Below are 27628 nucleotides of genomic sequence, written 5' to 3'. Positions count from 1 at the left end.
GGGGAGGAGGGGGGCGGGGCCAAGCGGGCCGCGCGGCGGGCGGGCGGCGGGCGGCCGTCAGTCGGCGCTGAGGCGCGGTGCGGTGCGGGTCGCTCCGCTCCCCGTTGAACTCCCCCCCCATCCTCTAGGCAGCGCCGCTGCTCTGCCCCGCTGCCTGATGGAAGAGATGGAAGAGGAGCTGAAATGCCCGGTGTGCGGCTCCTTCTACCGCGAGCCCATCATCCTGCCCTGCTCGCACAACCTCTGCCAGGCGTGCGCCCGCAACATCCTGGTGCAGACCCCGGAGGCCGAGTCCCCTCAGAGCCGCCGCGCCTCAGGCTCGGCCGCCTCCGACTACGACTACCTGGACCTGGACAAGATGAGCCTCTACAGCGAGGCCGACAGCGGCTACGGCTCCTACGGCGGCTTCGCCAGCGCGCCCACCACCCCCTGCCAGAAATCCCCCAACGGCGTCCGCGTCTTCCCCCCGGCCGCCCCGCTGCCACCGCCGCCACCCTCAGCTTTGGCTCCTCCGCCGCCTCCCCGCAGCGCCTGCCTGACGTGCCCGCAGTGCCACCGTAGTTTGGGCTTGGACGAGCGCGGCCTGCGAGGTTTCCCCCGGAACAGGTTGCTGGAAGCCGTCATCGACCGCTACCAGCAAGGCCGGGCGGCCGCCCTGCGCTGCCAGCTGTGCGAGAAGGCGCCCAAGGAGGCGGCGGTGATGTGCGAGCAGTGCGACGTCTTCTACTGCGAGCCCTGCCGCCTGCGCTGCCACCCACCGCGGGGCCCGCTGGCCAAGCATCGCCTGGTGCCGCCGGCTCAAGGCCGGGTGAGCCGGCGCCTCAGCCCCCGAAAGATCTCCACCTGCACCGACCACGAGCTGGAGAACCACAGCATGTACTGCGTGCAGTGCAAGAGCCCCGTCTGCTACCAGTGCTTGGAGGAAGGCAAGCACTCCAGCCACGAGGTCAAGGCGCTGGGCGCCATGTGGAAGCTGCACAAGGTGAGCCCCGGGGGCTGCCTCGCCGCCGGGCTGAGCTCTGCATGGGGTTCCCTCCGTGTAATGGGGTCATGTGTTGGTTGGGGGCACCGTGTCCCCGTGCCATCCATCCACCCTTGCCTCTTGTGAGCATCACTTGCCCATCCTGGCACCCTCAGCCCTCTACTTTTGGTGGCTTTGTGCAGAGAAGGGCTGGAGAGGCTCCCCAAAGGTAATGGGAGAGGCTCCCCAAAGGTAACGGGAGAGGCTCCCCAAACCTCCTGGTGGGAAGGATGCTGCTGGCAGGAGGGAGGCGTGAAGCCTCGGTGGCTGAGGAAGGGCTGCCCGCCTCCTCCCGCACCCTGAGTCATCGGGAAGAGGAGGAGGAGGAGGTGGAAGAGGAGGAGGAAGGCCGGCAGCAGGGAGAGGTGCCTGTCCCTGCATGCTGATCAGCGCGGCTCGCTCCCACACGCGTCCTCGCTGGGGGGAGAGGGTCCTGGGGACGCAGCCAGCGTGGGCTCAGCGCCACCCAGCTCATGCTGCAGCCTCCCTCCTTGCTCACAGCACGACCCTCAGCTCATCCCCTCAGGGAAATAAGCAGAGGGGACGGAGACGTGGGTGGACAGGGCACGAGGGGATGCGCTATGCTCCTTGCGTGAGCTGCAGGAGATGGGTGCTGGCAGTAGGGAGTCGGGGAGAGGTGGAAACACGCATAACCCTGCTGAAAGGGGATGGGGAATCCATCTACGGGGCTGTCTGTGCGTTGTGCTTCGCCTTGTGGCTCCCTGGGGGGTGCAAACGGCTGGGCTGCGGCTCCCTGAGCTGTGCTGGGGCCGCGGGCACTTGGCACCGTGCTGCGAGAGAGGAAAAAGGGTGCGATTTGTGCCTCTTGCTGCTCCTGGCCCTGCTTTCCTTCTCCCCCAGCACGGTGGCTGTCTGATGCCAGGAGCATCTTTCCTGCTCGGAAACCCAGCCCGTGCTCGCCGCATTCAAACCCCGGCGCCAGCTCTCCTGCGGGAGCAGGCAGCTCTCCAGCCACGGCTGGATGGGCTGGGGCCATGCCGCCACGCAGCAGGGCAGGACACGGCCCCGGAGCTCAGCGGTGCTGTTAAAACAAGAGGAATCTCGTGGGTGCCAGGCCTTTTCGTCAGGATTTGGCTGCGGCGCTGAGCTCCTGCTCTGCCTCGGGTGCAGCAAGGCATTAGGAGCACCCGTGGGTGTCTGGTGGTGCTGGAGGTGCAGTCTCTGTGCTCTGCAGGGTGGTGTGTTTGTAGGTGAGTGGTTAGGTTTTGTTTCAAAACAGCTTTTGGGGGAGAAGGGCTTTATCAGGGTGGTGTTTCGGTGATGTGGGCAGCAGGCACAGACCTGCCGTGCAGATCTTGGAAATGAGAGAGTGGAGCTGAGCCCGCGTTTCTGCAGTCTGTGTGTGTCCTCGGGATGTGACAGGCAGGGATTTGTGGCCATTTGGCACTGGTTTTTTGTTAGGGGAGGGAAATTGGGAAAGAAATTGGGTTAAATACGACAATATTGTAGAATTGAAGGGATGGCCCCACTGCCAGAGCTCAGGGGTGCTCCGAGGGGCTGAGTAACCAGATCGAGGCCTTTGGATGGGTCAGGTTTTATGGAGCTGGTTTAAACCAAGCTACCAGGACCACCAAACCCCACAGACCTGGCTTAGGAACCAAAACCTTCAGACTGGAGCTGGTGAGCGTCCTGCAACACCACCTCCCTGCCCTCCTGGGGGTGGCAAGACGTGCCTGGAAGGTGACAGTCCCTCTTTGCCTGGTCCTTTCGGTGAGGTGAGTGCTTGTGAGGGGCTCCTACAGCTCGCAGGAAGAGACAGAGGAGTCCTGTGAGAGAGGGATGAGAGGGAAATGGGGTTTTCACCCGAAATGTCCTCGTTGTGTACGTAGGTTGCAGCTGCCGGCCTGCGCCCTGCTGAGATGTGGTGCTGCTTGTCATGTCAAAGGCAGGAACACAAGATGGAGCTGGATCCTGCATTCGCTGCACATTCCAGGCCCTCTCGCTGACAGTGCTGTTTATAAATACCTATTTATTTATTTTTTCAGACAAACTGAAGGGTTACAGTGGTGGGTTTCCATCACAGAGGCTCGTAGGGCTCAGCCTCAGTTCTTCACCAGCTCCTTCCCCGTTGCTTTGCCTTAAACCAGGGCTGTTTTCTGCTTGGGCTGGGATCACACTGCCCATGCCTGTGTGTTCCTGCCCTGGGGGCAGCCGAGGAACATTTTTTGGGGGCTGATTTCTTGGTGCTGCTGCTCCTGGGCCCTGCAGCCTGTGGGAAACCCCCGGGAGCTGCTGCTGCACAGAGGCCTGTTTGCTTTGGCAAAACAAAATATTTGCTGCTAAAACAGCAGCAGGGAGGGTCCTTAATCTCCTCCTGCTGCATTTTCCCAAGCCTGGCTTTGAGGGTCTCCCAAATCCCAGCACCCTTGCCCCTCCAGCCATGCAGGGTGCCTCCTGCCTTCCCCAGGGCTGCGTTGTCCTGGGGGTGCTGGGGAGGTGGAGGTGCTTTGAGGCCAAAAAAAAAAGGCAAGGAATGGCTGAGGTCGGTGGATTTACACCAGCTCCATGTGTCCTGCAGGCGATGCTGCCTTTTTGTATCAGGATTTATTCAGAAAGCAGCTTTCTGCCCTTCCCTCTGCGCTTACCTCGGTTAACAGAGCGATGAGCATCCAAGAATACCCCATTAATCACAGGTAACGAGGGACAGCAAGCTTTACAGGGTGTTCTTGGACGACTGCAGCATCCCCTTGATGCCAGGAGGCATCCACTGAGGTCTGTGCAAATAAAAAAGGGCCCGGGGCTGCCTTGGAGGGGGTGTAAATCCCTGCAGCTCCAGTGGGAAGCCCTAAAATGCAGGGACTGGAGCAGGCAACGCTGTGCTGCGCCATCCAAAATTCCCTTTTCCATTCTTTCCACGTGGAGGTGCGTTGGGTTTTTAATTCTGGCCACTTCACGAATGAAGAATCCCACAAACTCGGTGATTTTGGTCAGGAGCACGCCAGGTGAGAGGAGTGAAAATCCAGCAGTGAAAAAATCAGCCCGTGGACCAATTCTCATCTTTTTTTCTCCCGGAAATGTCAACAGGTGGCAGTGTGTCAGCCAGGGAGCCTCCTGACACTGCATCCGCAGCTGGAAAAGCAGGAGAACGAGCGAGCAGTGAGAGCAACCGCGGCTCCTGGGGTTAAATAAATGATCCGAGGGTGAGAAAAAGGCATTGCTGGTTGTTTGCCGGCCTTGTGAGCCGTGCCAGCAGCCAGCACGAGAGCTGACAGCCATGCAGGGTGTTTCGTGGCCTGAGACACGTTCTCCAGAGGGTTATGGTGCTGCTTTTTGCTTTGCTGCTTTCTGCAGTCCTAAATAAAGCGCCCCAAAGTTCAGGTTTGTGCGGGGAAAGCCTTGGTGTCTCTCGTTAGAACCTGCTCTGTGTGAGCACAACCCCATCGTGCATCTTCACAGCGATGCTGTGTGGTTTTTTAACAACTCGTATTTGGTATAGGAATAAAAAATGCTTATTAGAGGATCTGAGGAGGCTTGTAGTGTGCTTTTTACATTGCCAGCACGTAGCACTTGGAGGTATTTTCATTTTTATCCCTAAAGGCTTGAAGGAATGCCCCGCATCGCCTGGTGGCATGATAAACCTGCTTACTCTGTTAAAGCAGACCACTTTCGACTTGCCCCTGGTCTCCCTGGCTATATCAAGGGCTAATTAACAACCAACAGGCGGATTAGTGCATCTCCTGCCCTGTTCCCTGCTCCGTTTGTCTCGGAAGAGGCTCTCCGTGTGGCTTGCCACGCGTTGTGCCCTCGCTGTCTGGATTGTTAAATTAGCTGCTAAGTAAGCCAGCTCTCTCCGTGCCCCAAGATCATCCTGCTGGGATGAAAATCTATTCAGGAGAAGCCAAATTAAGGCAGTGGTGTTGATTCCTGGTGATCCTAGCTCAGATCATGCACGAGAAGGGTGGCAGAGGGTGGCACAGTGCAAGTCTGCTCCCCCTGGAGAGGGTAAGAGGCTCTCAAGGACGGTTCCAGCTGTACCCAAAACACCACGGGTTGGCACACCACTGCTGCGGGACCTCTGGTGTGGGGTGGCGTACAGAACAAGGATCCCACCAACGAGTCTGCAACATTTTGCAGTGGCAGGGGGCTGGTGCACAGGGCGATGTTTTCAGGCTGTGCTCGGACACCCGGAGCCTGCAGCTGAGCCCTGGGCAGGGCAGGATGCGGGCGCTGTGTTCCCAAGGGCTGCCACAACCCCGCACGTGCTGGGCAGAGGAAGAGCAGCCAGGCAGGAGGAGAAGGGCTCCTTTGTGCTGCTCGGAGGCAGTTTTGGCCTCGTGCTCCCTGCAGCGAGCCCCGGGGGTCCTTTCCCACCGGTTTCCAGCGAGCCAGCTCAGCTGGGAGAGGCCGGGACAGATCCGAGCTCCATCTCTGCACGTGTGAAGCCCAGGGGTCACAGCGGGGCCACCCGGGAGCTAATTAAGAGTCAGGGCTAATGAGCTCAGGCAGAGCAGCGGGCTAATCCCAGCAGGCTGGCTCCGTTCAGCCGCATCTGCGGGGTGGATGCCGCAGCTCGGACACCTGCAGGAGTCTCTGCATCCTCTCCTGCACCCCACGAGCCTACCTGATGGAAAATGATGCTGGTAACAGCATCGTTAGCACTTCCACACCACGTGGAGCCCCTCTGCTTCTCGTACAGGTGCTGCTCCATCACACCGTGCCCTGAGCAGGGGCTCCTCGCTGTGCACGAAGCAGCAGGAGGAACAAAACGCACCCCACATTCCCCTCTGCTGCTGCTCGTCCACATAGCCCGGCAGCGGGGAGAACAAAGAGCATTTTAACAAGCTGCTCCCGGCCCTGCCAGCACGCCGTGTGTTTGCTCCCCGCACCCAGCAGCTCCTCTCCCATTCTCTTTAAAGTTTGTTTTCGTCACGGCGGAGCTGGGAACCGGAGAAGAGCTCCCGAGACGCCCGGTGCCGTCCCTGCGAGCCGGCCAGCGTGGCGCCGCGTTTGAAGCTGAGCTTATAAATATTAGCAAAGCACCTCCTTCCCCAGGAGCTTCAAACCCTCCGAGGGTTTGTAGGAAGAGATTTCTTTTCCCCTTCAACTTCACAGGGACTTTAGAAGAGCCCTTCAGCCAAGTGAGAAATGGGCTCTGCCTGCCAAACGCATGGCCCAGGGGCTCCCCAGACCCTTTTAAATACGTATTTGTTGTAAAAGAGGTATGAAATGTATCACTTCCGAACGTGTTTGCACGTTTATGGTGTAAAAGAGTTTAATTTTGTTGAAAGTGAAGTGCTGCAAAGCCTCGTGTGCCCTTTGGGATGCTGCCTGCTGATCCCGCTGCAGCTCCTGACTTAGAAGTTGAGCTGACCGCTTGGTGTGCCCCCTGTGAACCCCCTCTCATGCCCTCCTTCCCCACTCACATTTAAATCAGGAGAGTTTCTGCAGTTTTTCCTCTACCTCGACAGCCATCCCATTCAAAATACATCCCCACTGGTTTGTCTCGGACAGAGACCAAGGTTTTTACTGCTCCATTCTTTAAGCTCTTGGGACCACTTCTTCCTCTCCTTTTTAAAAAAACAACAAACTTTCACTGAAGCAAACATGAATTATTCCCCCTTCCTTTCCCTCGGTGCTCTTTGGGTTCCCCACTTCTTCCAAAATGCTCCTGAATGGTTCAGCGAGTCCACCAAGGTGAATTGCTCGGCCCCAGCTCCAAGCTGTGGGTCCCCTCGCCTCCTTGCTCACTCTGGGCACTCTGACAGGTCCTTCATTACTTCCTAATTAGCCTAATTTAATTCTTATAAAAGAATAATTTTTTAAAGGCACGCATTGGCGCAGCTCCTCGCAAATTACTGATTTCTTCTTCTTTTGTTGTTAATGGGTCTGCAACCTCATAATCCATCCGGTTCGGTTGGCCACCCTAACGATATCCCCTTCCCCTGCCCACCTCCCTCGTAGCTTCACGCCCCCTTTGAAGGTTTTCTCACCCGTGCCAAATTCTTATTTCCACTGGAAATCTTAGCGGGGCTCCCGGGAGGCCACTTGAAAGCCGTCCCCCACGCGCAAGGGATTTAACATCCCCCTTGGATGCTTGTCAGGCATTAACACGAGCTTTAAAGCACTAGCCAAGAGGGATATTTTAACAAAAAATAATGAATAAAGAACCCACATCCTCCTAAAAACATCAGGGAAGCAAGGGGGGTTGCCGTGTCCTCTAGGACAGGGTGGCCAACGCGCCGAATGCAGGAGGAGGAACCACCCCAAGGGGCTCGCAGCCTGCTTCCTCGGGTGGCATTTGGGGAAGGATTGGTAAAAATCATCGTTAGTGCAGCTAATCGGGTTGGGATTTAACTCCACACTCATCAGGCTTAAAGACTTAATGCAATAATGGGATGGCAGAGCCGTGCGGGGAGGGGATAATTGGGGCGGAGGCGCACGGGGCGTGATTTTGAGGCTGTGGCGGGCACGGGGCTGTGTGGGGACATGCGGCAGGGTGCCTGGGGGACGTGGTGCTTGCAGGGACGCTCCTGCACTAACTGCAAACCCCAAAAAAATGGGTGTGTGATGCCCTGGCAGCTTGGACTGCGGGGTGGTGGTCTTGTGTGCACCCACAGCGCCTTCATTTTGCGCGTGGAGCAGGTCCTTGGGACCATAACCTTTGCAGACGTGTTTTTCCACGCAGTGCGGAGGAAAATAGGGTTTATCCGTTAGGATTTACCCTGCCGTTGGCAGGAATTCCTTTAATTTCTTTGCGTAAGAAGACGAAGCAGCAGTTGGTGCTGTTCCCACCTCGCCGGACCCAACGCTGCCCCGACCAGGAGCGTTTCGGAGCTCCTCCACCTTCTCCAGCAGCCCTCGTTTGTCCTCTGGAAGTCAGAGCAGCTCACAGCACCCCCCCAAGGGAGCAAGGTCAGTCCCCCAGTGCCACCAGCAGCTCCATCCCATCCCACACCCATCCTCCAGCCCTTCCTGGGAGGCTTTTTGGGAGCCAAGAGAAAAATGCCACGAGGAGACGAGAGCTGGGCAGGGATCGGCTGCTGCAGGGGCGAGCTGACGAGCAGGCTCCTCAGGAAACGCAGCCTCTGGCTTTATTAACTGCCTGCCCTCTAATTAAGGCTGTGCACTGGGTTTATTGCTCCTCACAACAATAATAACGTTATTTCGGTGATTGCCTGGGATGTGCTTGATGAGACGCTTCCTCCTGACCTGCAGAGCCCTCCCCCAGGGGCTGAGCCCTGCTTTTCGGATCCTAGGCTTCAATGTTACTACTCAATATTTCCTGTGTGCTGCCTGCCCCAAAAAATGTGCCCCAGAAAGGTGGATAACTGACAATAAACCATCTTTTTTTCCCTCCTGGATGCTCACGGAGGGCTGGTTTTGCACCAGGAGGGCTCCAAAGGGAAGCAGCGCCCAGCAGCAGCTCTGAGCAAGGCGCACGGCGCTTTCTGGAGCACCATGAAGCCAATTCCTGCACTTTCCCTTCAGCAGAATTGTGGTTTTTTGTTTATTTTTGTGTTTGTTTTTTTCCTAGCAGTCTGTCTGCAGCTCGTCCTGCTCTTTATCACCCTTAGGAGAAGGAAATCTCAACGAGGCCCCAATCTGCCCGTTCCCCATGCAGCCAGCTGGCACTAGGGGTTGCCAGCTATACTCTTAGACCCTTCCTTGACTGATTTCAGCCCTTTTGCCACAAAATCAGCTGTGAGCACCTCCACATGGTCCTGGAGCTGCTGAGCTGTGCCTGGAAGGGAAGGGAAGAAGCCTGGAGAAATCCCCGACCAGCCGCGGGTTGTCCTCAGCCTCTCGCCAGCCTCATCCATCTCCGGGAGCGCACCGACGCCGACGGGGAGCAAATGAGCCCTGCGCTCCCAGGGATGCTTGGAAAAGCCACCAGCAGCACGGCAGCAGCTATAAATCATTGATAAATCAGCGATAAATCAGCAATAAATCAGCGATAAATCATCAGCGAGCTCCCAGCCATCAGCAGGGCTGTGCTCCTCCAGCCGGCACGAAGGGGAGCCTCGTCTCCCCTGCCACCCGCCCCTCTCTGCAGCCCCCCCCGTGCCTTATTTTCATTATTAATATCATAACATTAATAATATTTTATTTTTTACATCTTATATTTTTTCATTATCAACATATAATGATATATATTACGCGTTGCCTTGGTTTCAGTTAGGATATATTCAGTTAGGATAGATTCTAATCGATTTTTTACGTTATAAATGCTCTTTATATATCCTAATTGATAATATCAATATTTTTTATTGTGTCCTGGCCGTCCTGCAAGCTGGGAAGCATTGGCTTGGACTGAGCAGGTGGCTTCCCAAACACCAGAAAAATCCTTTTTGGAGGGGAACCTGGGGCTCACCCTGCTGGTCCAGACGGGCTGACGGATGTCTCAGCATCCCTCACCCTACATTTTTTGGAAAAGGCAGAGCTCCGCGTGCGCTCCCCGGAGCAGGGAACCCCTGGGGCTACTTCCAAAGGCTCGCAGCAAGGTCCCGGTGCTCGGGAAGAATATCTCCTTGTCTTCTTTTCCAGGCTGCAGCCTTTCAGTCGCTTCTGCCTGCTGAGGAAGGACACTGCTCCAGTGTGTGCCCGAACAAAGCCAGCGGCCGGGGCCATCTGTGCGCACAATTCCTGCTCTGCGCCCTGCTCTGCTGTGTTTTTTTTTACCAACACTATCAAAAACTCGGTGGTTTTAACCAATTCTCACCAGGTGGCCGGCAGCAGCCTGGGTCCACGCAGCCTGGGTCCTGCTCTTTGTGGGCATCGGGAGCCCTCAGCCTTTTTTTTTTGCCCTCCCACTTTCTTTTAATGAAAAAGCCATAATGAAAAAGCAGCTAAAAGGTAAAAAAAAAGCTAAAAGCTACAGAAAAAGCAGCTAAAAAGCAGTCGAGGAGCTCTCAGTGAAGCTGAGCAGCCTCTTCCATGGTCTCAAGCAGAAAGACTGAGTGCCTGCCCCCCCCTAGCAGGACCCTGCAGGGTTTTGGGTTCATTCCAGCGGCTGTAGCGGCATCTCCGCCTCTTCCCGAGATGCGGGGGGCCCTGTGCAAGGCCTGGAATTAATTCCTGTGTCAACTGCCCCGGAGATAATCAGCTTAGCACATCCCCAGACCCTGCCTCGCACGTGCAGAGCAGCATCTGCTCGGCAGCAGGAGCAGCCCCCGCGGGCTCTGTGAGCATTTCGCCTTCTGCGGGGTGCAGCAGGGAGAAAACCCCGATTTTGGGGGCACCAGGCCGGCTTTCAGGCCGGCTTTTCCTCTCCACAGAATAAGACAGAATAACAGAATAACAGCAGGAGTGTTTTTTTTCTGTGTCCCACGGCTGTGAATCAGGGGCTGCCTGGCAGGATGAGGCTGTGAGGCTGAGAGCTCGCCCCGCCAGGGAGCCGTGCGCCCAAGGGGCATTTTGGGGATGCAGCAAGAGCTCTTCCAGGAGACCTGTGCCTCCCCGAAACACAGCTCAGCCCCTTGTGGACAGGGCTGAGCTCTGTTTTTGAGGTCATTTCGCTCTGGTGACCTACCCGTGGGCATCGCAGAGCTCTCATTAAATTTTAAGGGCGCATTTAAAGCGTTGGCCCATTAGGAAAGCCTCGAAGAGTTATGCTGAGATAAAGATCTTTTCTTTTTTTTTTCCAAAAACGCATGTTGATTTTAAAAAACAGCTTTCGGAAGGCTTTGTGGAAGGAAAAAGGAAAGAAAAACCACCGTGCTGCAGTTTTAATGAGGAGCTTGTAAACCTCACGAGCTCAGCCCCCAGCAAAGCTCCGTGCCGGGCTGTTCCCTGATCCTGCCAGGGCTGGAGCTGTGCATGGGGGGAGATGGGTGCTCAGGCCAGGAGCCAAGGGGTTTTTTGGGGTGTTTTTGGGGAGGTTTTGTCGGGGAGGGGACGGATCTCGCAGGGGACAGCTTGGGGCGAGGAGCCCGGCAGGCTGCTGAGCTGACTGAGCAATCCCATTTTTATTAGAGATGCATTCACTGATTATCTCCGCGTCCTAATGACCGGGGCACGATAAATCACCAAGGAAATGCCGAAATCACCGGGGTTTTATTAACATCTCCGGGGGAGGCAGTGCCGCAAGGTCGTTTTCTGCTCTCTGCTCTCTCTGACAGCCAGGCAGCCACCCCACCTCCTCCCCCTGCCCCTGCCACATCCCCAGGAGCATGGCGTGACCACGGAGGGTTAGGTTTTGGAGACGTGGGGCCATCTCCACCCTAAAACCCGCATGCTGTTTGCAGCCCCCCAAAAGGCGAGATGTCTCCGAGAGGTAACTTACCACGGGGAATTTGCCCAGCTCCTGGAATAAGGCAGCCAGGGAGGCACACTGGGTCTGCGCATCCCAAATCCAGGGCAGCTGAGCTGATGGCTAACCCTCTTTTTTCCCTTCCCACCCCCAGGGCAGCAGGGGCAGGAGGACGCCTCTGTGGGGCTGCTGAAGGCTGCGCGCCCCCGGGAAGGCGGCGCAGGGACCGCGCTCCATGCCCAGCCCCAAATGCGCACACGTCAGCTCCTCCGGCACGAGGACGAGGTCAGGACGTGGAAATAACCCTACTCTTTCTTCCCCCTGCAGAGCCAGCTCTCCCAGGCCCTCAACGGGCTGTCGGACAGAGCCAAGGAGGCGAAAGAATTCCTGGTCCAGCTCCGCAACATGGTGCAGCAGATCCAGGTAGCGCGGCTCCCGGGGGAGGAGCAGCCTTTCTGGGGATCCTCTGCCCCGTCTCCCCGCTTGGTTTGTAGGGAATCCGCTCCCAAAGGGGTCCGCAATCAGCACCTGCCTCTTTTCATAGCATCCCCGTGCAGTTTTCCCAAAAACTGCTCCTCCCAAAGCCACCCAGCTGGCGTTCTGGCTGTTCCCCCCTCCATGACCCCATACCCAAACCCGAGGCCGTGGTAGGATGAACCAAACCCATTCCTCACCTGCCCCTACTCCATTTGCCATGAGGCAGGTTTGGGAGCACCCCATACTCAAACACTACAGATTGGGGTGTTGCAGAGCCGTGGCTGTGCATACAAAACCGGCCCTTGTAGGGCCATAAATCAATCCTGCTCCCCAACCAGCGCGGAGAGGCGCCCCGGGCTGTGACGCTTTGCTCTGAACCCCCAGGAGAACAGCGTGGAGTTCGAGGCCTGCCTGGTGGCCCAGTGCGATGCCCTCATCGATGCCCTCAACAGGAGGAAAGCCCAGCTGCTGTCCCGGGTCAACAAGGAGCACGAGCACAAGCTGAAGGTGAGCCCTGCAGCGCTGCCGGCACCACCACGGCGCTGGTTTTGGGGTGAAACGCTGCTTTCAGCACAAGCTGCCATCCCGGGGCACTCGGGGTCACGAGGTAGCAGTTCTGTCACCGGGCAGGAGCAGGAATCTCTCCATTTTCTGTTCTGCCCAACGAGACCTCGTGGTGCTTTAACCCAGAGGTGAATTCTTGGCACGGGGCGGGGAGCCGAGATGATCCTGCTGAACCCCCGTGGATCCCGTATAGGTCCAGCTGGACCTACAGGGTGACAGCAGCTTTGTGGGGCCGAGCCCTGCCTCGGTGCTCCTTCTCTGGCACCGAAGCACAGCCCAAGCAGGCAGTGCCACGCCGACAGCCCATCCTGTGGGTGCAGGACCAGCTCTCTTTCTCTTTTCCCCTTTGGGGCAGTTAATTACCCTCTCACGCAGCCAGGCAGTGGCTTCAGCAGTTAGGCTGAGGCTCACAGCCTCTGCACACCCTTTCCTTCTGGTTTGGGGACAGGGACAGAGGGAATCTTGCCTGCTTTCAAGGCAAGAGTGGCCATCACGGCACAGGGACAAGGGGCACAAAGGGACAGGGCCTGCCAGCTGGCACCGGGCCACCGGCGCCTGGCACCGCCGAGCCCAAGCTCCCTGCCCCATGGAGCACCCGGAGCTGGGGTCAGCTGGGCTTTAGGGCTGACCTACTTCAGCTTGACACACATCTCGTGCGGCAGGCACCCATCCAGGGCTGCCCGTGGGCCGGCACTAATTGCTGCAGAGGGAGGAAATGAAGTGGGGAGGGACAAAGCGCTGCCATTCCCAAACCCCTCTGCCTTTCCCAAACCTCCCCCCAAGCTCGGATTCAGACAAAGAGCCAGACTTTAACAAACAGCATCCAAAGGAGCAGCGTGGCCAGGTTTTAAATCCCTTATCTGTTCTGCTCTGGTTTCCAAAGGACTTCCCCAAGCTCCCCAAGGGAAGCCACCCTACAGCGCGGGCTGGATCAAGCAGGGGCCATACAAGGTCCCTGCAGGGTTGTCCCAGGACGAAATTCCAAGGGTTCTGTCAAAGCCACTGAGCTCCTGGACATAGCACTGCACACGTCTGTGTCTTCAGGGCTGAACCACTGGTCCGTGACCCTTCCTTCTTATGGGATTACGCTCCCCAGCAGGGCTCATCCCGCACACCGGAGCCAGGGTTCACGCGAGGCCGGGTGCCTTGAAACCCAGCCAAGCGCTGAGAAAGGAGGAAGGTGAGGAAGACGTTTAGGTAGGGACGAGCACAGGTGTTACTGCCTTCCAGGAGCTGTGCTCGAATGTAAATTACAGCTCAGATCATCTTGCAGGAAAAGAAAAGCTCTTGAAATAAACGTCCTATTTTAAGGCAGCAGCGAGGTGCTGGGAGCGCGCAGCGAACGCCCCTTTTGTAGGCTGTAATTAGGAACCAGCTGCTGCCTGCTGCCTCCTTTGACATGCAAAGGGGAAAAAAAGACATAAAAATGACCAGAAATGGGATCAAATCCCCTCGTGGGCTGATATCCCCAAGCTCACTGCCCTGCCAGCCTTTTCCCAGAGGATGCCACCACTCGGCTACCCCTGGGTTCCTGCAGAGCTCTGCAAACGGCCAACTTCCCTGCACAGCCCAGGGCAGGCTGGTTTTCCTGGCGATCTGGTGGATACCCCAACCCTTTTGGGTTCTCCTGAAGCTGCCCAGCCTCTGCCTTTATCCCCATGCACAAGTCAAAGCCCTGAGGACCTTCCCGATTTTGCTTTATCCCCGTGCACAACTCAAAGGCTTTGAGTTTTCCCTAGGAAAATGGATCAAATTGATACAAGGGGCTGCTGCGAGGCTTTGCACTCCCCCTGCACCTTCTGGATCCTGCCCCAAAGGACTGGGACGGGAGGTTTGGGGGCTTGCCCACACTTCTGGAAAAAGGCACAGCGGAGCCAAAGAGGGAGTGAAGGAGTCTGGCTCTCCAGGAGCATCTGATGCCAGCAGAGCCATTCCGGTGCATTCGAGTGGTAAAAACTGGCACCGAGTGAGCTCTTCCCTCTGATGGAAGCATTCGAGGCCAAACCCAGCGTGTGCTTCTCTCCTGCATGGGCTCTGAGCTCTCCAGCATCTCTGCATGGCTCCAGAGGACAAGATGGGAGCTCCCCCTGCTGCCTCGCCAGCCTGGCGTGCTGGTGGCTGCTTCTCCTGCTGCTTCTGCTTCTCCTGCTGCTGTTACTGCTGCTGTTACTGCTCCTGCTGCTGCTTCTGCTCCTGCTGCTCCTGCAGCCCCCTCCCCAAAGCAGCAAGGGACATCCTTGCAAACAGCAACCCCCTAAAAACCAGGAGCCAGCCAGGAGCATCTTTCATAGCATCTCCCAGAAACGTCGTCCCAAGCTGCAGGGCTTACGGTTCTCTTCTTCCTGCTAGGTGATGAAGCGGAGGTGATTACGTTCTAATTAAGCCACGCACGCTCTGATTGATTGCCCTGCAGGAGTCCTTGCCCCCGTGGAAGCCCAGGCTGGTTTGCCGCAGGGGGCTGGGACGTGCCTCCATGCAGCTCTGCGTCCCTCCTGGCTGGGCAGGGGGGGTGCCTGCAGCCCAGGGGTTGTTTTAACACGGGATTCACAGGCTGCCGTGATGGAGACGTGGCTGTGCTTTCCCAAATTTTAATGTAGTGCAGCCTTTTCCATCAGCTGGGGGTGGGAAGCTCGCCTGTACTGCCCCTAACAGCACGCCGAGAACTTTACGCAGCCCTAAAGCTCTTCCAGAAAAGAAAGAGCTGTCCCTCTGAGCCCATCTCCAGGCTCTGCTGCAGCCTGGGGAATAAAAAAAAAAGGTAATTCTGCATGGTCCATCTCAGCTGATGCAGGGTGAGCACCTCAAACACACGAATCTCCCCCTCAGCACTGCAGCTGGGGCAGGTTCATCCCTCTCGGGAACACCAAAACCAGGCTTGCTCCTCACCCACCACCCAGCAACTCTGCTCAGGGGCATCCCCACGAGGCTGCAGCTTTTTTTTTTCCTTTCTTTTTGGGTTCCCAGCCTTGCGGCTGGGCCATCGTGGCTCTCCTTGTCGCCGCAGGTGGTGCGGGACCAGATTTCCCACTGCACGGTGAAGCTGCGCCAGACGACGGGGCTGATGGAGTACTGCCTGGAGGTCATCAAGGAGAACGACCCCAGCGGCTTCCTGCAGGTCTGGATGGGATCAGGAGCTCTGGGGTGATATGGCAGGCAGGGGGGGGCACAGCGAGGACGCGATCCCCATTTTTCCAGCCCTAAAATCAAGGGCTGGGAGCAGCGGAACAGAAGCAGAAGCAGGACGGGGTCTGTTGGCTCTGAGCACGGAAAGGAGGGGTTGTAGGATGTGTTCGGGGCTCTCTGGAGCAGAGAAATGAGGGGAAGGAGTGAGGGGGAGAAATTGGGGAGCAGGATTAGGGCAGGGCGGGTCCCCAGCACGCGGCCCCTCGGTGCCTGAGGCCGCTCCTCGCCGCCAGATCTCGGACGCGCTCATCAGGAGGGTGCACCTCACCGAGGACCAGTGGGGAAAGGGGACGCTGACGCCCCGGATGACCACGGATTTCGACCTGAACCTCGACAACGCCCCCCTGCTGCAGTCCATCCACCAGCTGGACTTCGTGCAGATGAAAGGTAAGAGTGTGCCCGGCGCCCCTGCTCGCCCCCGGCACCGCTGAGGAGAGGTTCTGCCCGGGGAGGATGGAAATCAGCCTGGCTTTTCTCACCTTCTCCTGGCCTCCACATCAACCTCGTCGTTGTTTCTCGGTGGTGAAGCGCAGAGCCACAGCTTGCCCTTCCCTGCAATCCCCATGGTTGCTTTTGGGGCTGGTTTTGGGGCTGCTTTTGGGGGCAGTGCTGTGCCGTGCGTCCTCCGTACCGCAGGAAACACCAGCAGCTAGGGGCAGGGGGTGAGACCATCAGTGGTGAGACCCTTGCCTCTCACAGGTGAAGAAAAGGCTTTTAGGAGCCACATTAAGACATTTTTTATCCATCTGTGTGGCCCTGACAGCAGTGGCATCAGTTTCCTGGTCCCCAGCGTCAAGGTTACCAGGAGGGGGGTCTTTGGCCCAGCTCCACAAAGAGAAACACGAGAAATTCCACTTTTACGCAGGAAGGTTTTGTGTTTTTTTCATTTTTTTTATTTTATTTTATTTTTTTTCACTGTGAAAGTGGCCAAGCATAGGAGCAGGTAGCACAGGGAGGTTCATCTTTTCCTCCCCGAGCATCCCCTGGCTTCTCCACATCATCTCAGGGCTCCCCATGTCCTGTGATGTGCCCAGCAGCAGGAGCTGTGCACGGGCAGAGCTGGCAGGGGACGGCAGCCCCGAGTCCCCCAGGGGTGGGTGCTGTGCTGGGGACAGCGTGGGAGGACCCCGAATCTTTTTGGGCAGCCTGAGGGCCATTGTTCCCTTGCTGAGAGGCACCCCCACGTCTCTTCTTTGCTGTATCTGGGTGGAAAACCAGCAGCATTTCGTGCTGGGCTGCGGGCAAGGCCAGGCACCCCGCTGAGCATTTTTGGGAGCCTCCCTGCTTCGGGGCATGAGTCGGGGCAGTGGCACACCCTGTCGTGTCACCACGCTTCTCCAAAAACCCATCAGAAAGAAAGAAAGCAGAGAAACCCCAGGGAAATCCCAGCTTTGCCAAGCTGCAGGGTGGCAAAATTTGGAGGAGCTCACCTAGAAGAAGAGCTCTTGCTGCTTCTCACCCCCAAATCTGCATTTCCACCCCCTGAGCAGTGCTGGCTGAGCCCCGAAACCCTAAATCCACCCTCGGTGCTCCCTCCCTGGGCGGTGCTAGCAGCCAGGGTCCCTCTAACTTGCCTTTAGTTTCCTCTCCAGTGCCGGCCCCGCCGATCCTGCAGCTGGAGGAGTGCTGCACCCACAACAACAGCGCCACGCTGTCCTGGAAGCAGCCCCCCTTGTCCACGGTGCAGGTGGAGGGCTACATCCTGGAGCTCGATGATGGCAACGGCGGCCAGTTCAGGGTAGGTGCTTCCCCAGACTTTTTTTCCAGTCCTCTCCCGCCTTGGAGACGGGAGATTTGGCTTGCCGGGACGCCCAGGTGCGGTGCAGACGAGCCGTGGGCATTTTTTGGGGAGGTTTGAAGGTAGAAATACCTTCCCGGTGAGCAATGTGACTTGCAGATGCAGAGGATCCGTGTGAAGCTGCCTCTGCAGGTTGCTAAATATTCCGTGCTAATTGCCCCGAAAGCCTCGGGGTTTCGCCAGCTGCCAGAAAGCAGAGGTGCTTGAGGCCTGAGGGCTTTCGAATTGCTGTCATTACACAATTAAAATCAGATTTCTCTCCGATCCGACACGCTGATGGTTATCCCGGCGTGCTCGCAGCCACCGGGAGCGGGCGCAGCGAGCAGCCCCTCGCCTTCTCCGCGCACATCCAGGCGAAACTGAGCTAGGCAGGAGCTGGAGCAGGGCGAGGATGGAAAAAAAAAAAACAGGTGAGATCCGCAGAGGGAAGGGCACAGGAGGCCAATTTAGCAGGCTCTGGGGACATCCTGGGAGGACAGGGACGGGGTACAAGCACTGGCTGCCCCTCCTAGGAGCATCACAGCACCGTGCTGGCAGCACAGCGGGGCAGCAAAGCTTCCCCACGGGGGTGAAAACCCCACGCAGAGCCACGGAGGGCAGCAAACCTCCGGGCTTTCTTGTGGGATCCGCTCATTGCGAGGGAAAGTTTGGTGAGCCGCACGTTTCGGTAGCCTGTGGATGTGTTTGCTCGCCCGCTCTGCGCCCACAGCCTCGCTCCTTTGGCAGCAGGAGCGGGAGGTGCTGGTGAATCAGCAGCGCTGTGCTGAACTCGCCTCGGTTTTCTTTCAAGGAACGCTTTGATCCTGCCACCCAGGAGCACGCAGAGTTGCTTTCTGCGAGGAGATTTCCCTCTCCGTGCCGCCTGCATTAATCCCTCTCTCTGGCACAGTTCCTCTCTGCTTTCTGAACACAACCAGCAGCTCCTATCCCTGCAAAAACTGCTTTTAGGGCAGGATATAAGTCTTATAACTCTTATAACTTCCTTTTTGGTCGAGGAAGGAACCCTTGGGGCGCTTTTCTCTCCTTTAGATGTTGCCCCAGGCGGTGGCGCGGGGCTGTGGGCACTGACGCTGTGCTTGCTTGGCAGGAGGTGTACGTGGGGAAGGAGACCATGTGCACAGTGGACGGGCTTCACTTCAACAGCACCTACAGCGCCCGCGTGAAGGCCTTCAACAAAACCGGCGTCAGCCCCTACAGCAAGACCCTGGTGCTGCAGACGTCCGAGGGTAAGGCGCAGGGGGCACGGCCAGCACCGCCGGGCTCAGGGATCCCCCGAGCGCTGCTGGCAAGGGGAAAAAGGAAGGGCTGTGTCAGGAGGCTCGGGAAGATCCGAGTTTCTCTCCCTTTCCGTGCCAAAAGTTGGTTTGTTTTTTTTTGGAGAGGGTCGGTGTGGGTGCAGGGGGAGATATCCCGGGGAGAAATGGTGTCAGGGTTTGTGTTACGCCCCGGGGAAGCTCCAATGTCTTCACTGATGTTGTTTTAAAGAAAATCAGATGCTCAGCACCACTCTCAAGGCATCGTGCGTGGCTGCACAGCGTCACCACAGCGTCCCCTCAAAGCCTGGCGGCGCCCAGCAGGGAGCAGAGCCACCACGGAGCCACCCGGGTGTCCTCGCAGACCCCCAGGACGGACAGACAGGGACAGACAGCCACCCTGGCACCGTCTGCGGGGCTGATCCCCTCGCTGGCAGGCACCCAAAATAGGAACAGCCCTCTCGGAGGCCGTGGAGGAGTCTCCCTGCTGGACTCTAAGTGCATTTGTCACAGCAGGCATTTAATCCGGGGCGGAAAATTGGCTTGGTGCTGACGTGCGGGCTGGAAGGGGGGGCTCTGAGCTGCAAGAGGAGGTCAGGAGAGGGGGTGCTGCGGCCGTGGAGGAAGGGAGCAGCCCCACATCCATGCAGGGAGCCACCCTTGGGAGCTCTCCACGCTCGGAGGAGCCCCTTTGCCATATTTCCCAGGATAAATGCCCAGGGGTGCATTTATCCTGGGAAATTGCCCTGGAGAGCCAAAAATTGGAGAACCCGGAGCCAGCCCTGCTGTGGGGTGGCTGGAAGCACTCCTGAAGGTCAGCAGAGCTCACCCCGAGCCTTGCAGGAGCCAGCAGGGCTTGGGTTCCTCCTCGGCTCCGTGGCTTTTAAGCTGCCCAGCTCCAAAACGTGAAGGAGCCTGGAAGGAACGGGCTGCTCGTGGGGCTGCTTCCTAGGTGAGTGGCAGCACACTGAGCTCTCCTGACAAAAATCGCTCCCGTTCAGCCTCGGGGGAAGGTTTGCTGCATCCAGCATCCAGGCAGGCTTCGCACTTGTCCTCGGACAAAAGAAAAAGGAAGAAAAAGTCAAAAGGGCTCTCAGGGAGATCAATGCCAGCCCTCTGCAGCTTCCAGATTTTGGGGCATGAAGCTGCCGTGCACGTCACGGCCCCTCTCAGGCTTTGATCCCCAGCAGGTTTGAGCATCATCTGGACAGGGCGAGCAGCACAAGGGGAACGCTGCCAGGAAATATAGGGACATAAGATGTTGGTTTGGGAGAGCCACGAGCCATCTGAGGGCACCTAACCTGGAGCTCCATCTCTTTTGGGAAAAAAAAAGGAAGGTTTTGCAGTGATGCACCCACCCAGATTTCTGAATTTCGATGCTCTTTGCTCCCGCAGCCTCCTCCAGAAATTACAGCCCACCATGCAAAAAAAAAAAAGCTTCTTTTATCTGTTTTAGCATGATTTCCAGCTTTTTCGGGGTTCACAGCCTTTGGGCCAGGCGGGTGCTTGGTGGCGCGCAGGGCGTTAGAGCCTCATGCCTCTGCAGCCTCCCCAGCGTCCTAGAAAGGGACGCACGTAGCGTCTAGGACACGAAAAGGTACAAAATTTATTAAAAATAAATTTATTTTTAATAATTGAGCTGTGGGGGGGGGAACTTGTGAGCTCTTCTAGGTGCGTTCTGGTGACGAGGCGCAGGGCTGGTTTAAAAGAAAAACCTCCTGAGCGTCGGGAGGACGAGGAACATTTTGGAAGCCAACCACACGTTTATTTGCGATGTTACCCAAGGCAAAGCTCCCCCGGAGGGTGCCGCCGGGCTGCTCAGCCCCACGGCCCCCTGCTGCACCCCCCCTGTGCCCGCACGGCCGCGGGTCCGGCGGGCGGTGGCGCGGCGCGGTCGGGCAGAGCCCCACGTCTGACCCCTGGTTTGCATTGATCTCACGTTTAGAAACGCAGCCAGAAGAGCAGACCCTCCCTTTTCCAGTGCCTTTGGAAAGATTGCAGCTTCGTAGAATGAGTCCTTTCTCCTCCACCCTTAATCTACAACCCAGCTTTCCGGGGAGATCCTACTTTGAGCTAAGATCTTCGGCCCACCAGCTGAGCTTGCATTCTTCTTTACAGTCCCTGAATTCAGCCGGTGAGCCGGGTGCCTCTGGCATTTCCTCTTGGTCTGTGCTTCTGGCCGTCTCCAAACCGTTTGTTTCGTTCTGTTCTGTTCGTTTTTCTCCCCACGACACGCGGCTGGATGGCAGGGGCTGCCCCCGAGGCGGAGGGGATTTCGGTGCTGCGGTTTTTGGGGACGTGCCCGGCTGTGCCTGCAGCACCACCGGGTCCATCCATGGGGTGCTGGAGCAGCAGAGCCACCCCTGATGTGGGTGCTGCTCGTGGCCAGGCTCCGAGCACGTTCCTCCTCTCCAATCTCCTGTCGGTCAGGGGAACAGAGCCCCCCCCGGGGACATTTCCCTGGTTTCCTTCCCCTCCCCAGGCAAAGCACGGTCGGGTAGGACCCTCCACAGCCCGGCTCCTAACGAGGTGGGCGCTCCAACAGCTCCTCTGGGAGCTGCAAAGCCAGGCGTGAGCATACCCGAGGCTCCTGCCCTGCAGAGGTACCCACGCTGACAGTGCCTCACCCTGCTGGCAGCACCCATGGGTGCTTGGCTGGGTCCCCGCACCCGGTGTCCGTGGGCCGGCGAAGGAGCAGCAGGCGCGGTGCGTCTCCGAGCTGTTTTCTAACCTCTCCTTGCACGTCCCATGTTGTTAAAAGATCCTGGGCCCCGATTCTTCCACCCCTGCACCGATTTACACCGCTCAGTGGGCTCCAAGAGGAGGAATTCCTCTGCTGGAAGCCCCGGAGGAATGGGGGCCCCCGATCCGCTCCGTTTCCATCCCATCGCCTGCAGCATGAGCGTTGCTGACATAACCGGGAGCCCCGCGGCTTTGTTATTCCCTCTGTGCTTTTCATGTTTTTCCTCCTCACCCCGCTGTGCGCTCATGGCTTCGACTCTCGTTTCGTTTCGGGCTTTTTCTGCCTTCGTGCCCAGATGTCCCGCAGAGTCGGTGTCTCCGCAGCCACGGGCCGGGTGGCGGGGCCAAACGGGGTGGTGGCAGGGGGCTGAGGCTCAAAAACTGCCCCAGGGACCCCAGGCTGGCAGCCCCCAACCTCACAGGTCACGTCCGTGACCCCTGGCCCTGCTCTTTGGCTTTTAAGGAGCCCGGCCCCCCGCGGCTGGCCGGATCCTCGGGCGGTTCTCAGGTGTTGTGTCGTGGCTGTGATGTGTGAAATGCAGTATCTCTTTGTAGGATGCAATTTTGAGACCCAAGGAACGCCTTACTCTCAATTAGGCAAGTATATTTGTTAACAATTAACCGGCACCTCCTCCGTCTTGCTCATCCATCCTTATTTTTTTTTTTTTTTCGTTCTCTTTAAGTTTAATTTGGCGAGCGAGCAGCGCTTCTTGTGCGCACCCTCCCAGATGTCCCGGTGGTAGGCAAATTGAAAGAACCATCATTGCCGTGTGCTGCAGGGGCGTTTAATTTCCTCCCCACCCTGGTTTTAAAGAGAAGCCCTGTGGTTAAAATCTGAGCCTTCTGCTCAAAGCAGTGTGCCCCCATCGGGGCGCCGGTGGGCGATGTCCGACGCAGAGCGCCTTCCCCAGGAGTGGCGCTCAGCAGCCCCCAAATTCGGGCCCAATCCTTCCTCTTTTGGGGAAAAAGGTGTCCCCTGAAGGGCACAGCACGTCCCTCACACACCGTGCCTGCCAGCAGCACTGCTCCATCCTCGCCTCACCTCCCCCCTGTCACTGCGTGCACAGCCCTGAAAGCTCCGTGCGCTCGCCGGAGAGGCGGGCGAGCAGAAATTATTTCTGATCCCTTTTTTTTTTAATTATTTTTTTGTTTTTTGGACTGAATGCCAACTTCACGTGCTGTTTTCTTTCCCCGCATGCCTCTCCCCGGGGGATGACCACAGTTGACATTAAAAAAATGGTGGCAGGTACGGACTCGCTCCTGTCGCGCCGCGCGAGCCCGCGTGTGCATGCGAGCCGTCCCGTGCGCACCGTTCCAATAAAGCGCTCAACCAAACCTCACCCGAGTGTCTCCTTCTTCAAGCCGTGTTTACTTCTGCAGGCGTGAGAGTGGCTTTGTGGATGTGTCAGTTCACGTCTCGCTGACCGCCGGAGGAAAAAAGCCACCGGTGAAACTGGTGGCTCTGTGCAACCACCCCCCCGTTGTCTTGTCCAGAGCGTCACCCCCGTACCTGTCCGGTGGCCGGAGAGCGAGTCCCGTGCCTTTATCCCCTTCGTGGAGGTCCTCAGGCCTTGTCCGTGGGCTTTCTCCTGTCTTACGTGTGGCCGGCTGCTGGGCAGGGCTGTTCCTGGGTGTGAATGCCGGCCGCTGGATGCGCTTTGGGTTCCCGGAGCTGTTGGAGCCGGACAGCGCCGGGGACAAGGATCCTGCGGGCTCCCGAGCTGCCAAGGGGCCAGGCAGGGGAGCAGCAGATCCAAATCTCAGCTCGGAGCCCCAAACCTAAATCCAGGAGCCCCGCGGCCGTGCCCTGGAGCTCGGTGTCGCCCTGCATGGAGCATGCGCTGCTTCTCGTCCCGTCCTCTCCGTGCGGCTCGGCGCCGTGCCCGTCCCCCCTCCCTGACCCCTCTGCCTTTCATCTCTTCCAGTAGCTTGGTTCTCCTTCGACCCTTCGTCCGCCCACGCCGACATCATCTTCTCCAACGACAACCTGACCGTCACCTGCAACAGCTACGACGACAGGGTGGTGCTGGGCAAGACGGGCTTCTCCAAAGGGCTCCACTACTGGGAGCTCTCCATCGACCGCTACGACAACCACCCCGACCCGGCTTTCGGCGTGGCACGCGTCGACGTGCTGAAGGATGCCATGCTGGGCAAGGACGACAAGGCCTGGGCCATGTACGTGGACAACAACCGCAGCTGGTTCATGCACAACAACTCGCACACCAACAGGTAGGGGCCCCGCAGCTCTGTCCTGCCCTGGCACGAGGGGTCGGGGAGGCTATAGGGACCCGCAGGGATTGGGGTTTCGCTCCTCGTCGCCCTTTGTGGGAGCAGTGTGGCTTTGCCCAAAGTTAAGGACAGCTCCTGCTGCTCTGGTTCGTTGCTGTGGTTGTTTTTTGCTTATTTCTGTGGCTTGGTTGCATGCTGGCTCTTCCCCCGAGCATGCACTGCACCCCTTGCGCGTAGCACACCCCATCTGCTAACTTCCAAAGCCTTGTAATTCCTGCAGCGAGAAAATCCCATCTGCTTTCATCCCTGTGCCACAGCTATGGCATGATTTCCCCGTGGGCTGGTGGAGCTTGGGATTATAAAGCTTGTGGTCACTTGGGCAGAGCCTGGCATCCCCTTCTCGAAGGCTCGAGGGCGATTCTCTGCTGGGTCAGCGGGGTTTGAAGCAGGACCCGCACTTCTGCCCAGCAGCTTTCCCCTCCTGGTGTCCTCCTGGGGACATGGGGACAGGCGGTGGTGCAGGGGGTGATGGGCACAGGTCAGTGGCAAGGTGTGAAGCCCTTTTTTTGGGGCTGTAGGGTCAGGGGGATGCTTTGGGGGATGCCAGAGGGCAGGGGCTGAGCTCGTTCCTCTCGGGAGCGCAGCCACGCAGCCCTGGGGAGGTGACCTGGAGGGGACCAAAACCCAAACCCTGTGTTGGGGGCACGAAGGACACAAAACCAGCGTGGCTGTCACCGTCTCTCTGCTCCCACAGAACCGAGGGCGGCATAACGAAAGGCGCCACGGTGGGCGTGCTGCTGGATTTGACCAGGAGGACCCTGACCTTCTCCATCAACGAGGACCAGCAAGGGCCCGTGGCCTTCGAGAACCTGGAGGGCCTCTTCTTCCCCGCCGTCAGCCTCAACAGGAACGTGCAGGTGGGTGCCGGGGCCGTGCCCCCCCCGGAGCTGCTGCCTCCAGCTCCCTGCCCTGGGTTTCTCCATCAGTTTTCCAGCCCCTCCTGCTCCGTGGGGTTTGGCAGCTCCATTTCGGGATCACGCCGGCTCTTGCATCGCCCCAAGGACCCAGGCAGGAGCTCTGGGATGGAGCAGGGTGCCTTTCAAAGCCTCTTTTTCCTCTCGGGGAGGTTCAAACCCCTCTTCTCTCCCTCTCTCCCAAGCTCTCTGCTCTGCTGAACGGCACCAAGCGGCGGCTCCCCGGGCCCGTGCGGTATTTCCAGCTTTCATTTCCCCTTCTCACCGATCTCTTCCCTGCTGGCAGCCGCCCCAGGGAGTCCCCCGCTCACTCAGCCTGGCCGTGGCACGTCCCCCTCTCACTGCTCGCCCTTCCAGCACTCCTCCCTGCACTGCTTTTAGGGCTTTCCTGTTATTTGGGAGAAAACGAGGGGTTTCGTTCCCACCCCAACCCCTCTGTACCACCAAGAGACGAGCACGTTGTAGACCCCTCTGGTTTCTGGCAGCTCGGTGTGCCAGGCAGGGCTTCAAACCCCCAGAGAGCAGGGGAATCCCGTGGGATGCTGATAAAAGGCTGCTAATGAACCCAAGCCGTTCGTTATCCTCCTCCTTCAAAGGCAAGAGTAATTAAAATCGCCATAATCAGGCTGGAAATAATCGTGTTTTAGACAAAGTTTCTTACGGATCTGGGTCTGAGGGGGGGAAATGCTGCTGCTCGAGGAAAGAAGGAGCTGTGCTTCCCTCCCAGATGGAATTATTTGGGGAGGGAGAGCCCTGCACAGCTCCTGGGTGCCTGGGCGTCTGCAGGACCCGGCCCCTGGCCCGCTCAGCCCCTTGCAGCTCCCCAGGGATTTCCTGCAAGCAGGGAGCGTCACTCTCAAATTTTTCTTTGGTTTTCCCCTTATTTATGTGCTGAAGTCCGTGCCGAATTGCTCCCCGATGTCAGGACCGGGTGCCTGGCTCCCATTTGGCACCCGAGCACCCTGCACCCCCCGGCACGGCCCTGCCCAGCTCCTTCCTCCAGCCACGTCCCCTCCTCTGGGGCTTTTTGGAAGCCTCCCTAAACCCTAAGCACCTTCTCTGTCCTTCACCCCCCTCCGTGCCCTCTCCTGCCCATCCCAACCCCACCCTGTGCCCATGTCCCACCCCTGGCAGCCAGCTGGGAGCATTTGGGGCACGGTGCCTCGGGTACCAGCAGCCCTAATTCATGCTGGAGCTGCGTCAGGGCCCCGGCCCCATAAATAAGAGGAGAAAAAGCAAAATGAAGCCACCACCACGTCCTAGTGTCCTGCTCCCACCCCCAAACCCCACCGCAGCCGGGACCCGTGGCGAGCTGGGCTCCCCACACCATCTCAGACCACCTCCCACCGCACCGGGGGGGGGGTCCCACCATCCCCAGAGGGGCTGTCACACCCCGGGGCCGTGTCCCCAAGCCTGGTGGGGACAGTTCTGAGGCCTGGCATCTCGTTGCAGGTGACGCTGCACACCGGGCTGCCCGTCCCCGAATTCTACGCCTCGCGCTCGGCCATGCAGTGAGGCAGCTCCCCGGGGCCGGCTGCCTCTGCTCGGGGCCAGAGGAGCCAGCCCGCTCCCTTCTGCGGCACCAGAGGCCTCTGCTCGACGGGGGAGGCGGAAGAAAAACACAAAAAAAAACGTGAAAAACACAAAAAAAAAAAAAGGGCAGGAAGAAACTGGCTTTCGGCAGTCTTCGTTCGCCACCCGCCTGCGCTGTCCTGTGTGTGTGCGCTTCGCTCCTTCGCTCTTGGCTGATCCACTATAGCTAGGTAGCCCGAGGTGTTGCTCCGTGTCCGCTTTTAGGTTCGGTTTTCCTCATTTTGGTTAAGGTCCCGGGGGTGGGGGGGGGAGGCAGATTTGTCTCGTTTCAGAGGGCCGAGCTGCAGGACGGGGCCGGCCGCACGGCGGGGAGAGGGACCCCCCCCGGGAAGGCTTTCGCCCCTCCGGTCCCACGGCTTTGCAGGGTCCCGTGGCTTTGCAGGGTCCCACAGCTTTGCAGGACGTTTCTTTCCCCGTGGCCTTTCTCTCAGAGCACCTCAAACACCCCTCGAGGTGGGGCCTGGATGACCAGCGGGTCCTGGGAACCCCCATGCGCCCGCCCGCCTCGCCCCCATCTTGCTGCAGCTCCCCCCACACGCAGCGGGACCCCCCCAGGAGCAGGGGATTGGCGTGGATCATTAACATGGGGCGTTAATTAACGCCACCGGACGCGTCCCAACGCCCCCCAAAGCAAGCACCCACCCTGTGCCCCCCTTCCCACCCCCGGCTCCCCGCGGAGCGGCGCAGCCAGCACCCCACAGCCATACGCCGCGCAGCTCCTGGGAGAGGAGCTCTTTATTTTTTTACACTCACCGGATAAAAAACCTCGCCTTAACTACCCGACAGCCTCCTTCCCTTCCCCGGAGAGCCCCTCCTGCAGCGAGGAGCCGATGTGGGGGGGACGGGGACGGGGAAGAGAGGACGGGGAGCTGCCCGCAGCCCTGCCGCGCACTCAGGGACCCGTGCCCGCTGCCCTCTCCTCTCCTCTCCTCTCCCAACCACCCCCGTGCCCCTCGCTGGCGATTTGGGGGGGGGGCAGGAGAGGAGCTGGTGGCCACCAGCCCGCTGCCAGCACGTGCCCCTGGCACCGAGGGCGACTGCATGCGCTTGTCCCCACGCTTGGCTCCCCCGTCCTTTCCGCGGTGCCGGTTTCGCTGCCCGGCGTTCGGTGGCAAAGCCACAGCCCCCGGTCCCTCGCCCCCCCCCCGGGGCCGCAGGAGGCCCCCATAGGTCCTTCCCCTCCGGGACGGGGCCGTTCGTTCGTTCCCTCGTGGCTCTAGGATCACACTGAGCTAATTTATTGCAGGGGTGCTATCTCCCTCCTTTCCCCTCCGACGGCGTTTTCTCAGCTGCAGGAGAGCCGTGTTGCGGGCCAACGCCGAGCAGCTTTTTGGTTAATTAATTCCCCACCAGCCCCCCCCAAAACCCTCCCCGTGGCCGGGTCACGGGGCCCATTTCTCAGCCCTTTTCCCTGTTTTTCCCCCCAACCAACCCATTCTTTAGGATGTTCACGGTGCTTATTAGACTCCTCGTGGTTGTAAGACGTCGCCCCCACTGTAGCGCGGTGATAGCTGCCTCCAGCTGCTGTACCCCCCAAAAAAAGTGTCATGTTTGCTGTTCTAATAAAGGACTTTTACCAGAGAA

General features: G+C 58.5%; 1 protein-coding gene across 12 annotated transcripts; it reads left to right on the top strand.

The window, feature by feature from the left end:
* The first annotated feature begins 31 nt into the window (after nucleotides 1–31).
* TRIM9 (tripartite motif containing 9) lies at nucleotides 32–27628 on the top strand. Of its 12 annotated transcripts, none has more exons than XM_068682258.1 (13): nucleotides 32–982; nucleotides 11559–11654; nucleotides 12093–12215; nucleotides 15277–15387; nucleotides 15689–15842; nucleotides 17048–17193; nucleotides 18341–18479; nucleotides 20452–20640; nucleotides 21804–21845; nucleotides 22471–22494; nucleotides 23174–23477; nucleotides 24232–24394; nucleotides 25904–27628. In XM_068682258.1, the coding sequence occupies exons 1-13, from the start codon at nucleotides 158–160 to the stop codon at nucleotides 25964–25966; spliced, it is 2379 nt and encodes a 792-aa protein (XP_068538359.1). In that variant the 5' UTR covers nucleotides 32–157; the 3' UTR covers nucleotides 25967–27628. The 12 variants fall into 12 exon arrangements, with proteins under 12 accessions (XP_068538359.1, XP_068538358.1, XP_068538357.1 ...); XM_068682257.1 differs by having other exon boundaries at nucleotides 17036–17193; nucleotides 23177–23477; XM_068682256.1 differs by having other exon boundaries at nucleotides 17036–17193.

This window comes from Anas acuta, chromosome 5, assembly GCF_963932015.1.
Source record: "Anas acuta chromosome 5, bAnaAcu1.1, whole genome shotgun sequence".
Classification (NCBI taxonomy): Eukaryota; Metazoa; Chordata; class Aves; order Anseriformes; family Anatidae; genus Anas; species Anas acuta.
Note: the sequence above shows the minus strand (reverse complement) of the source record. Positions and strands in the feature narration are given on the sequence as shown.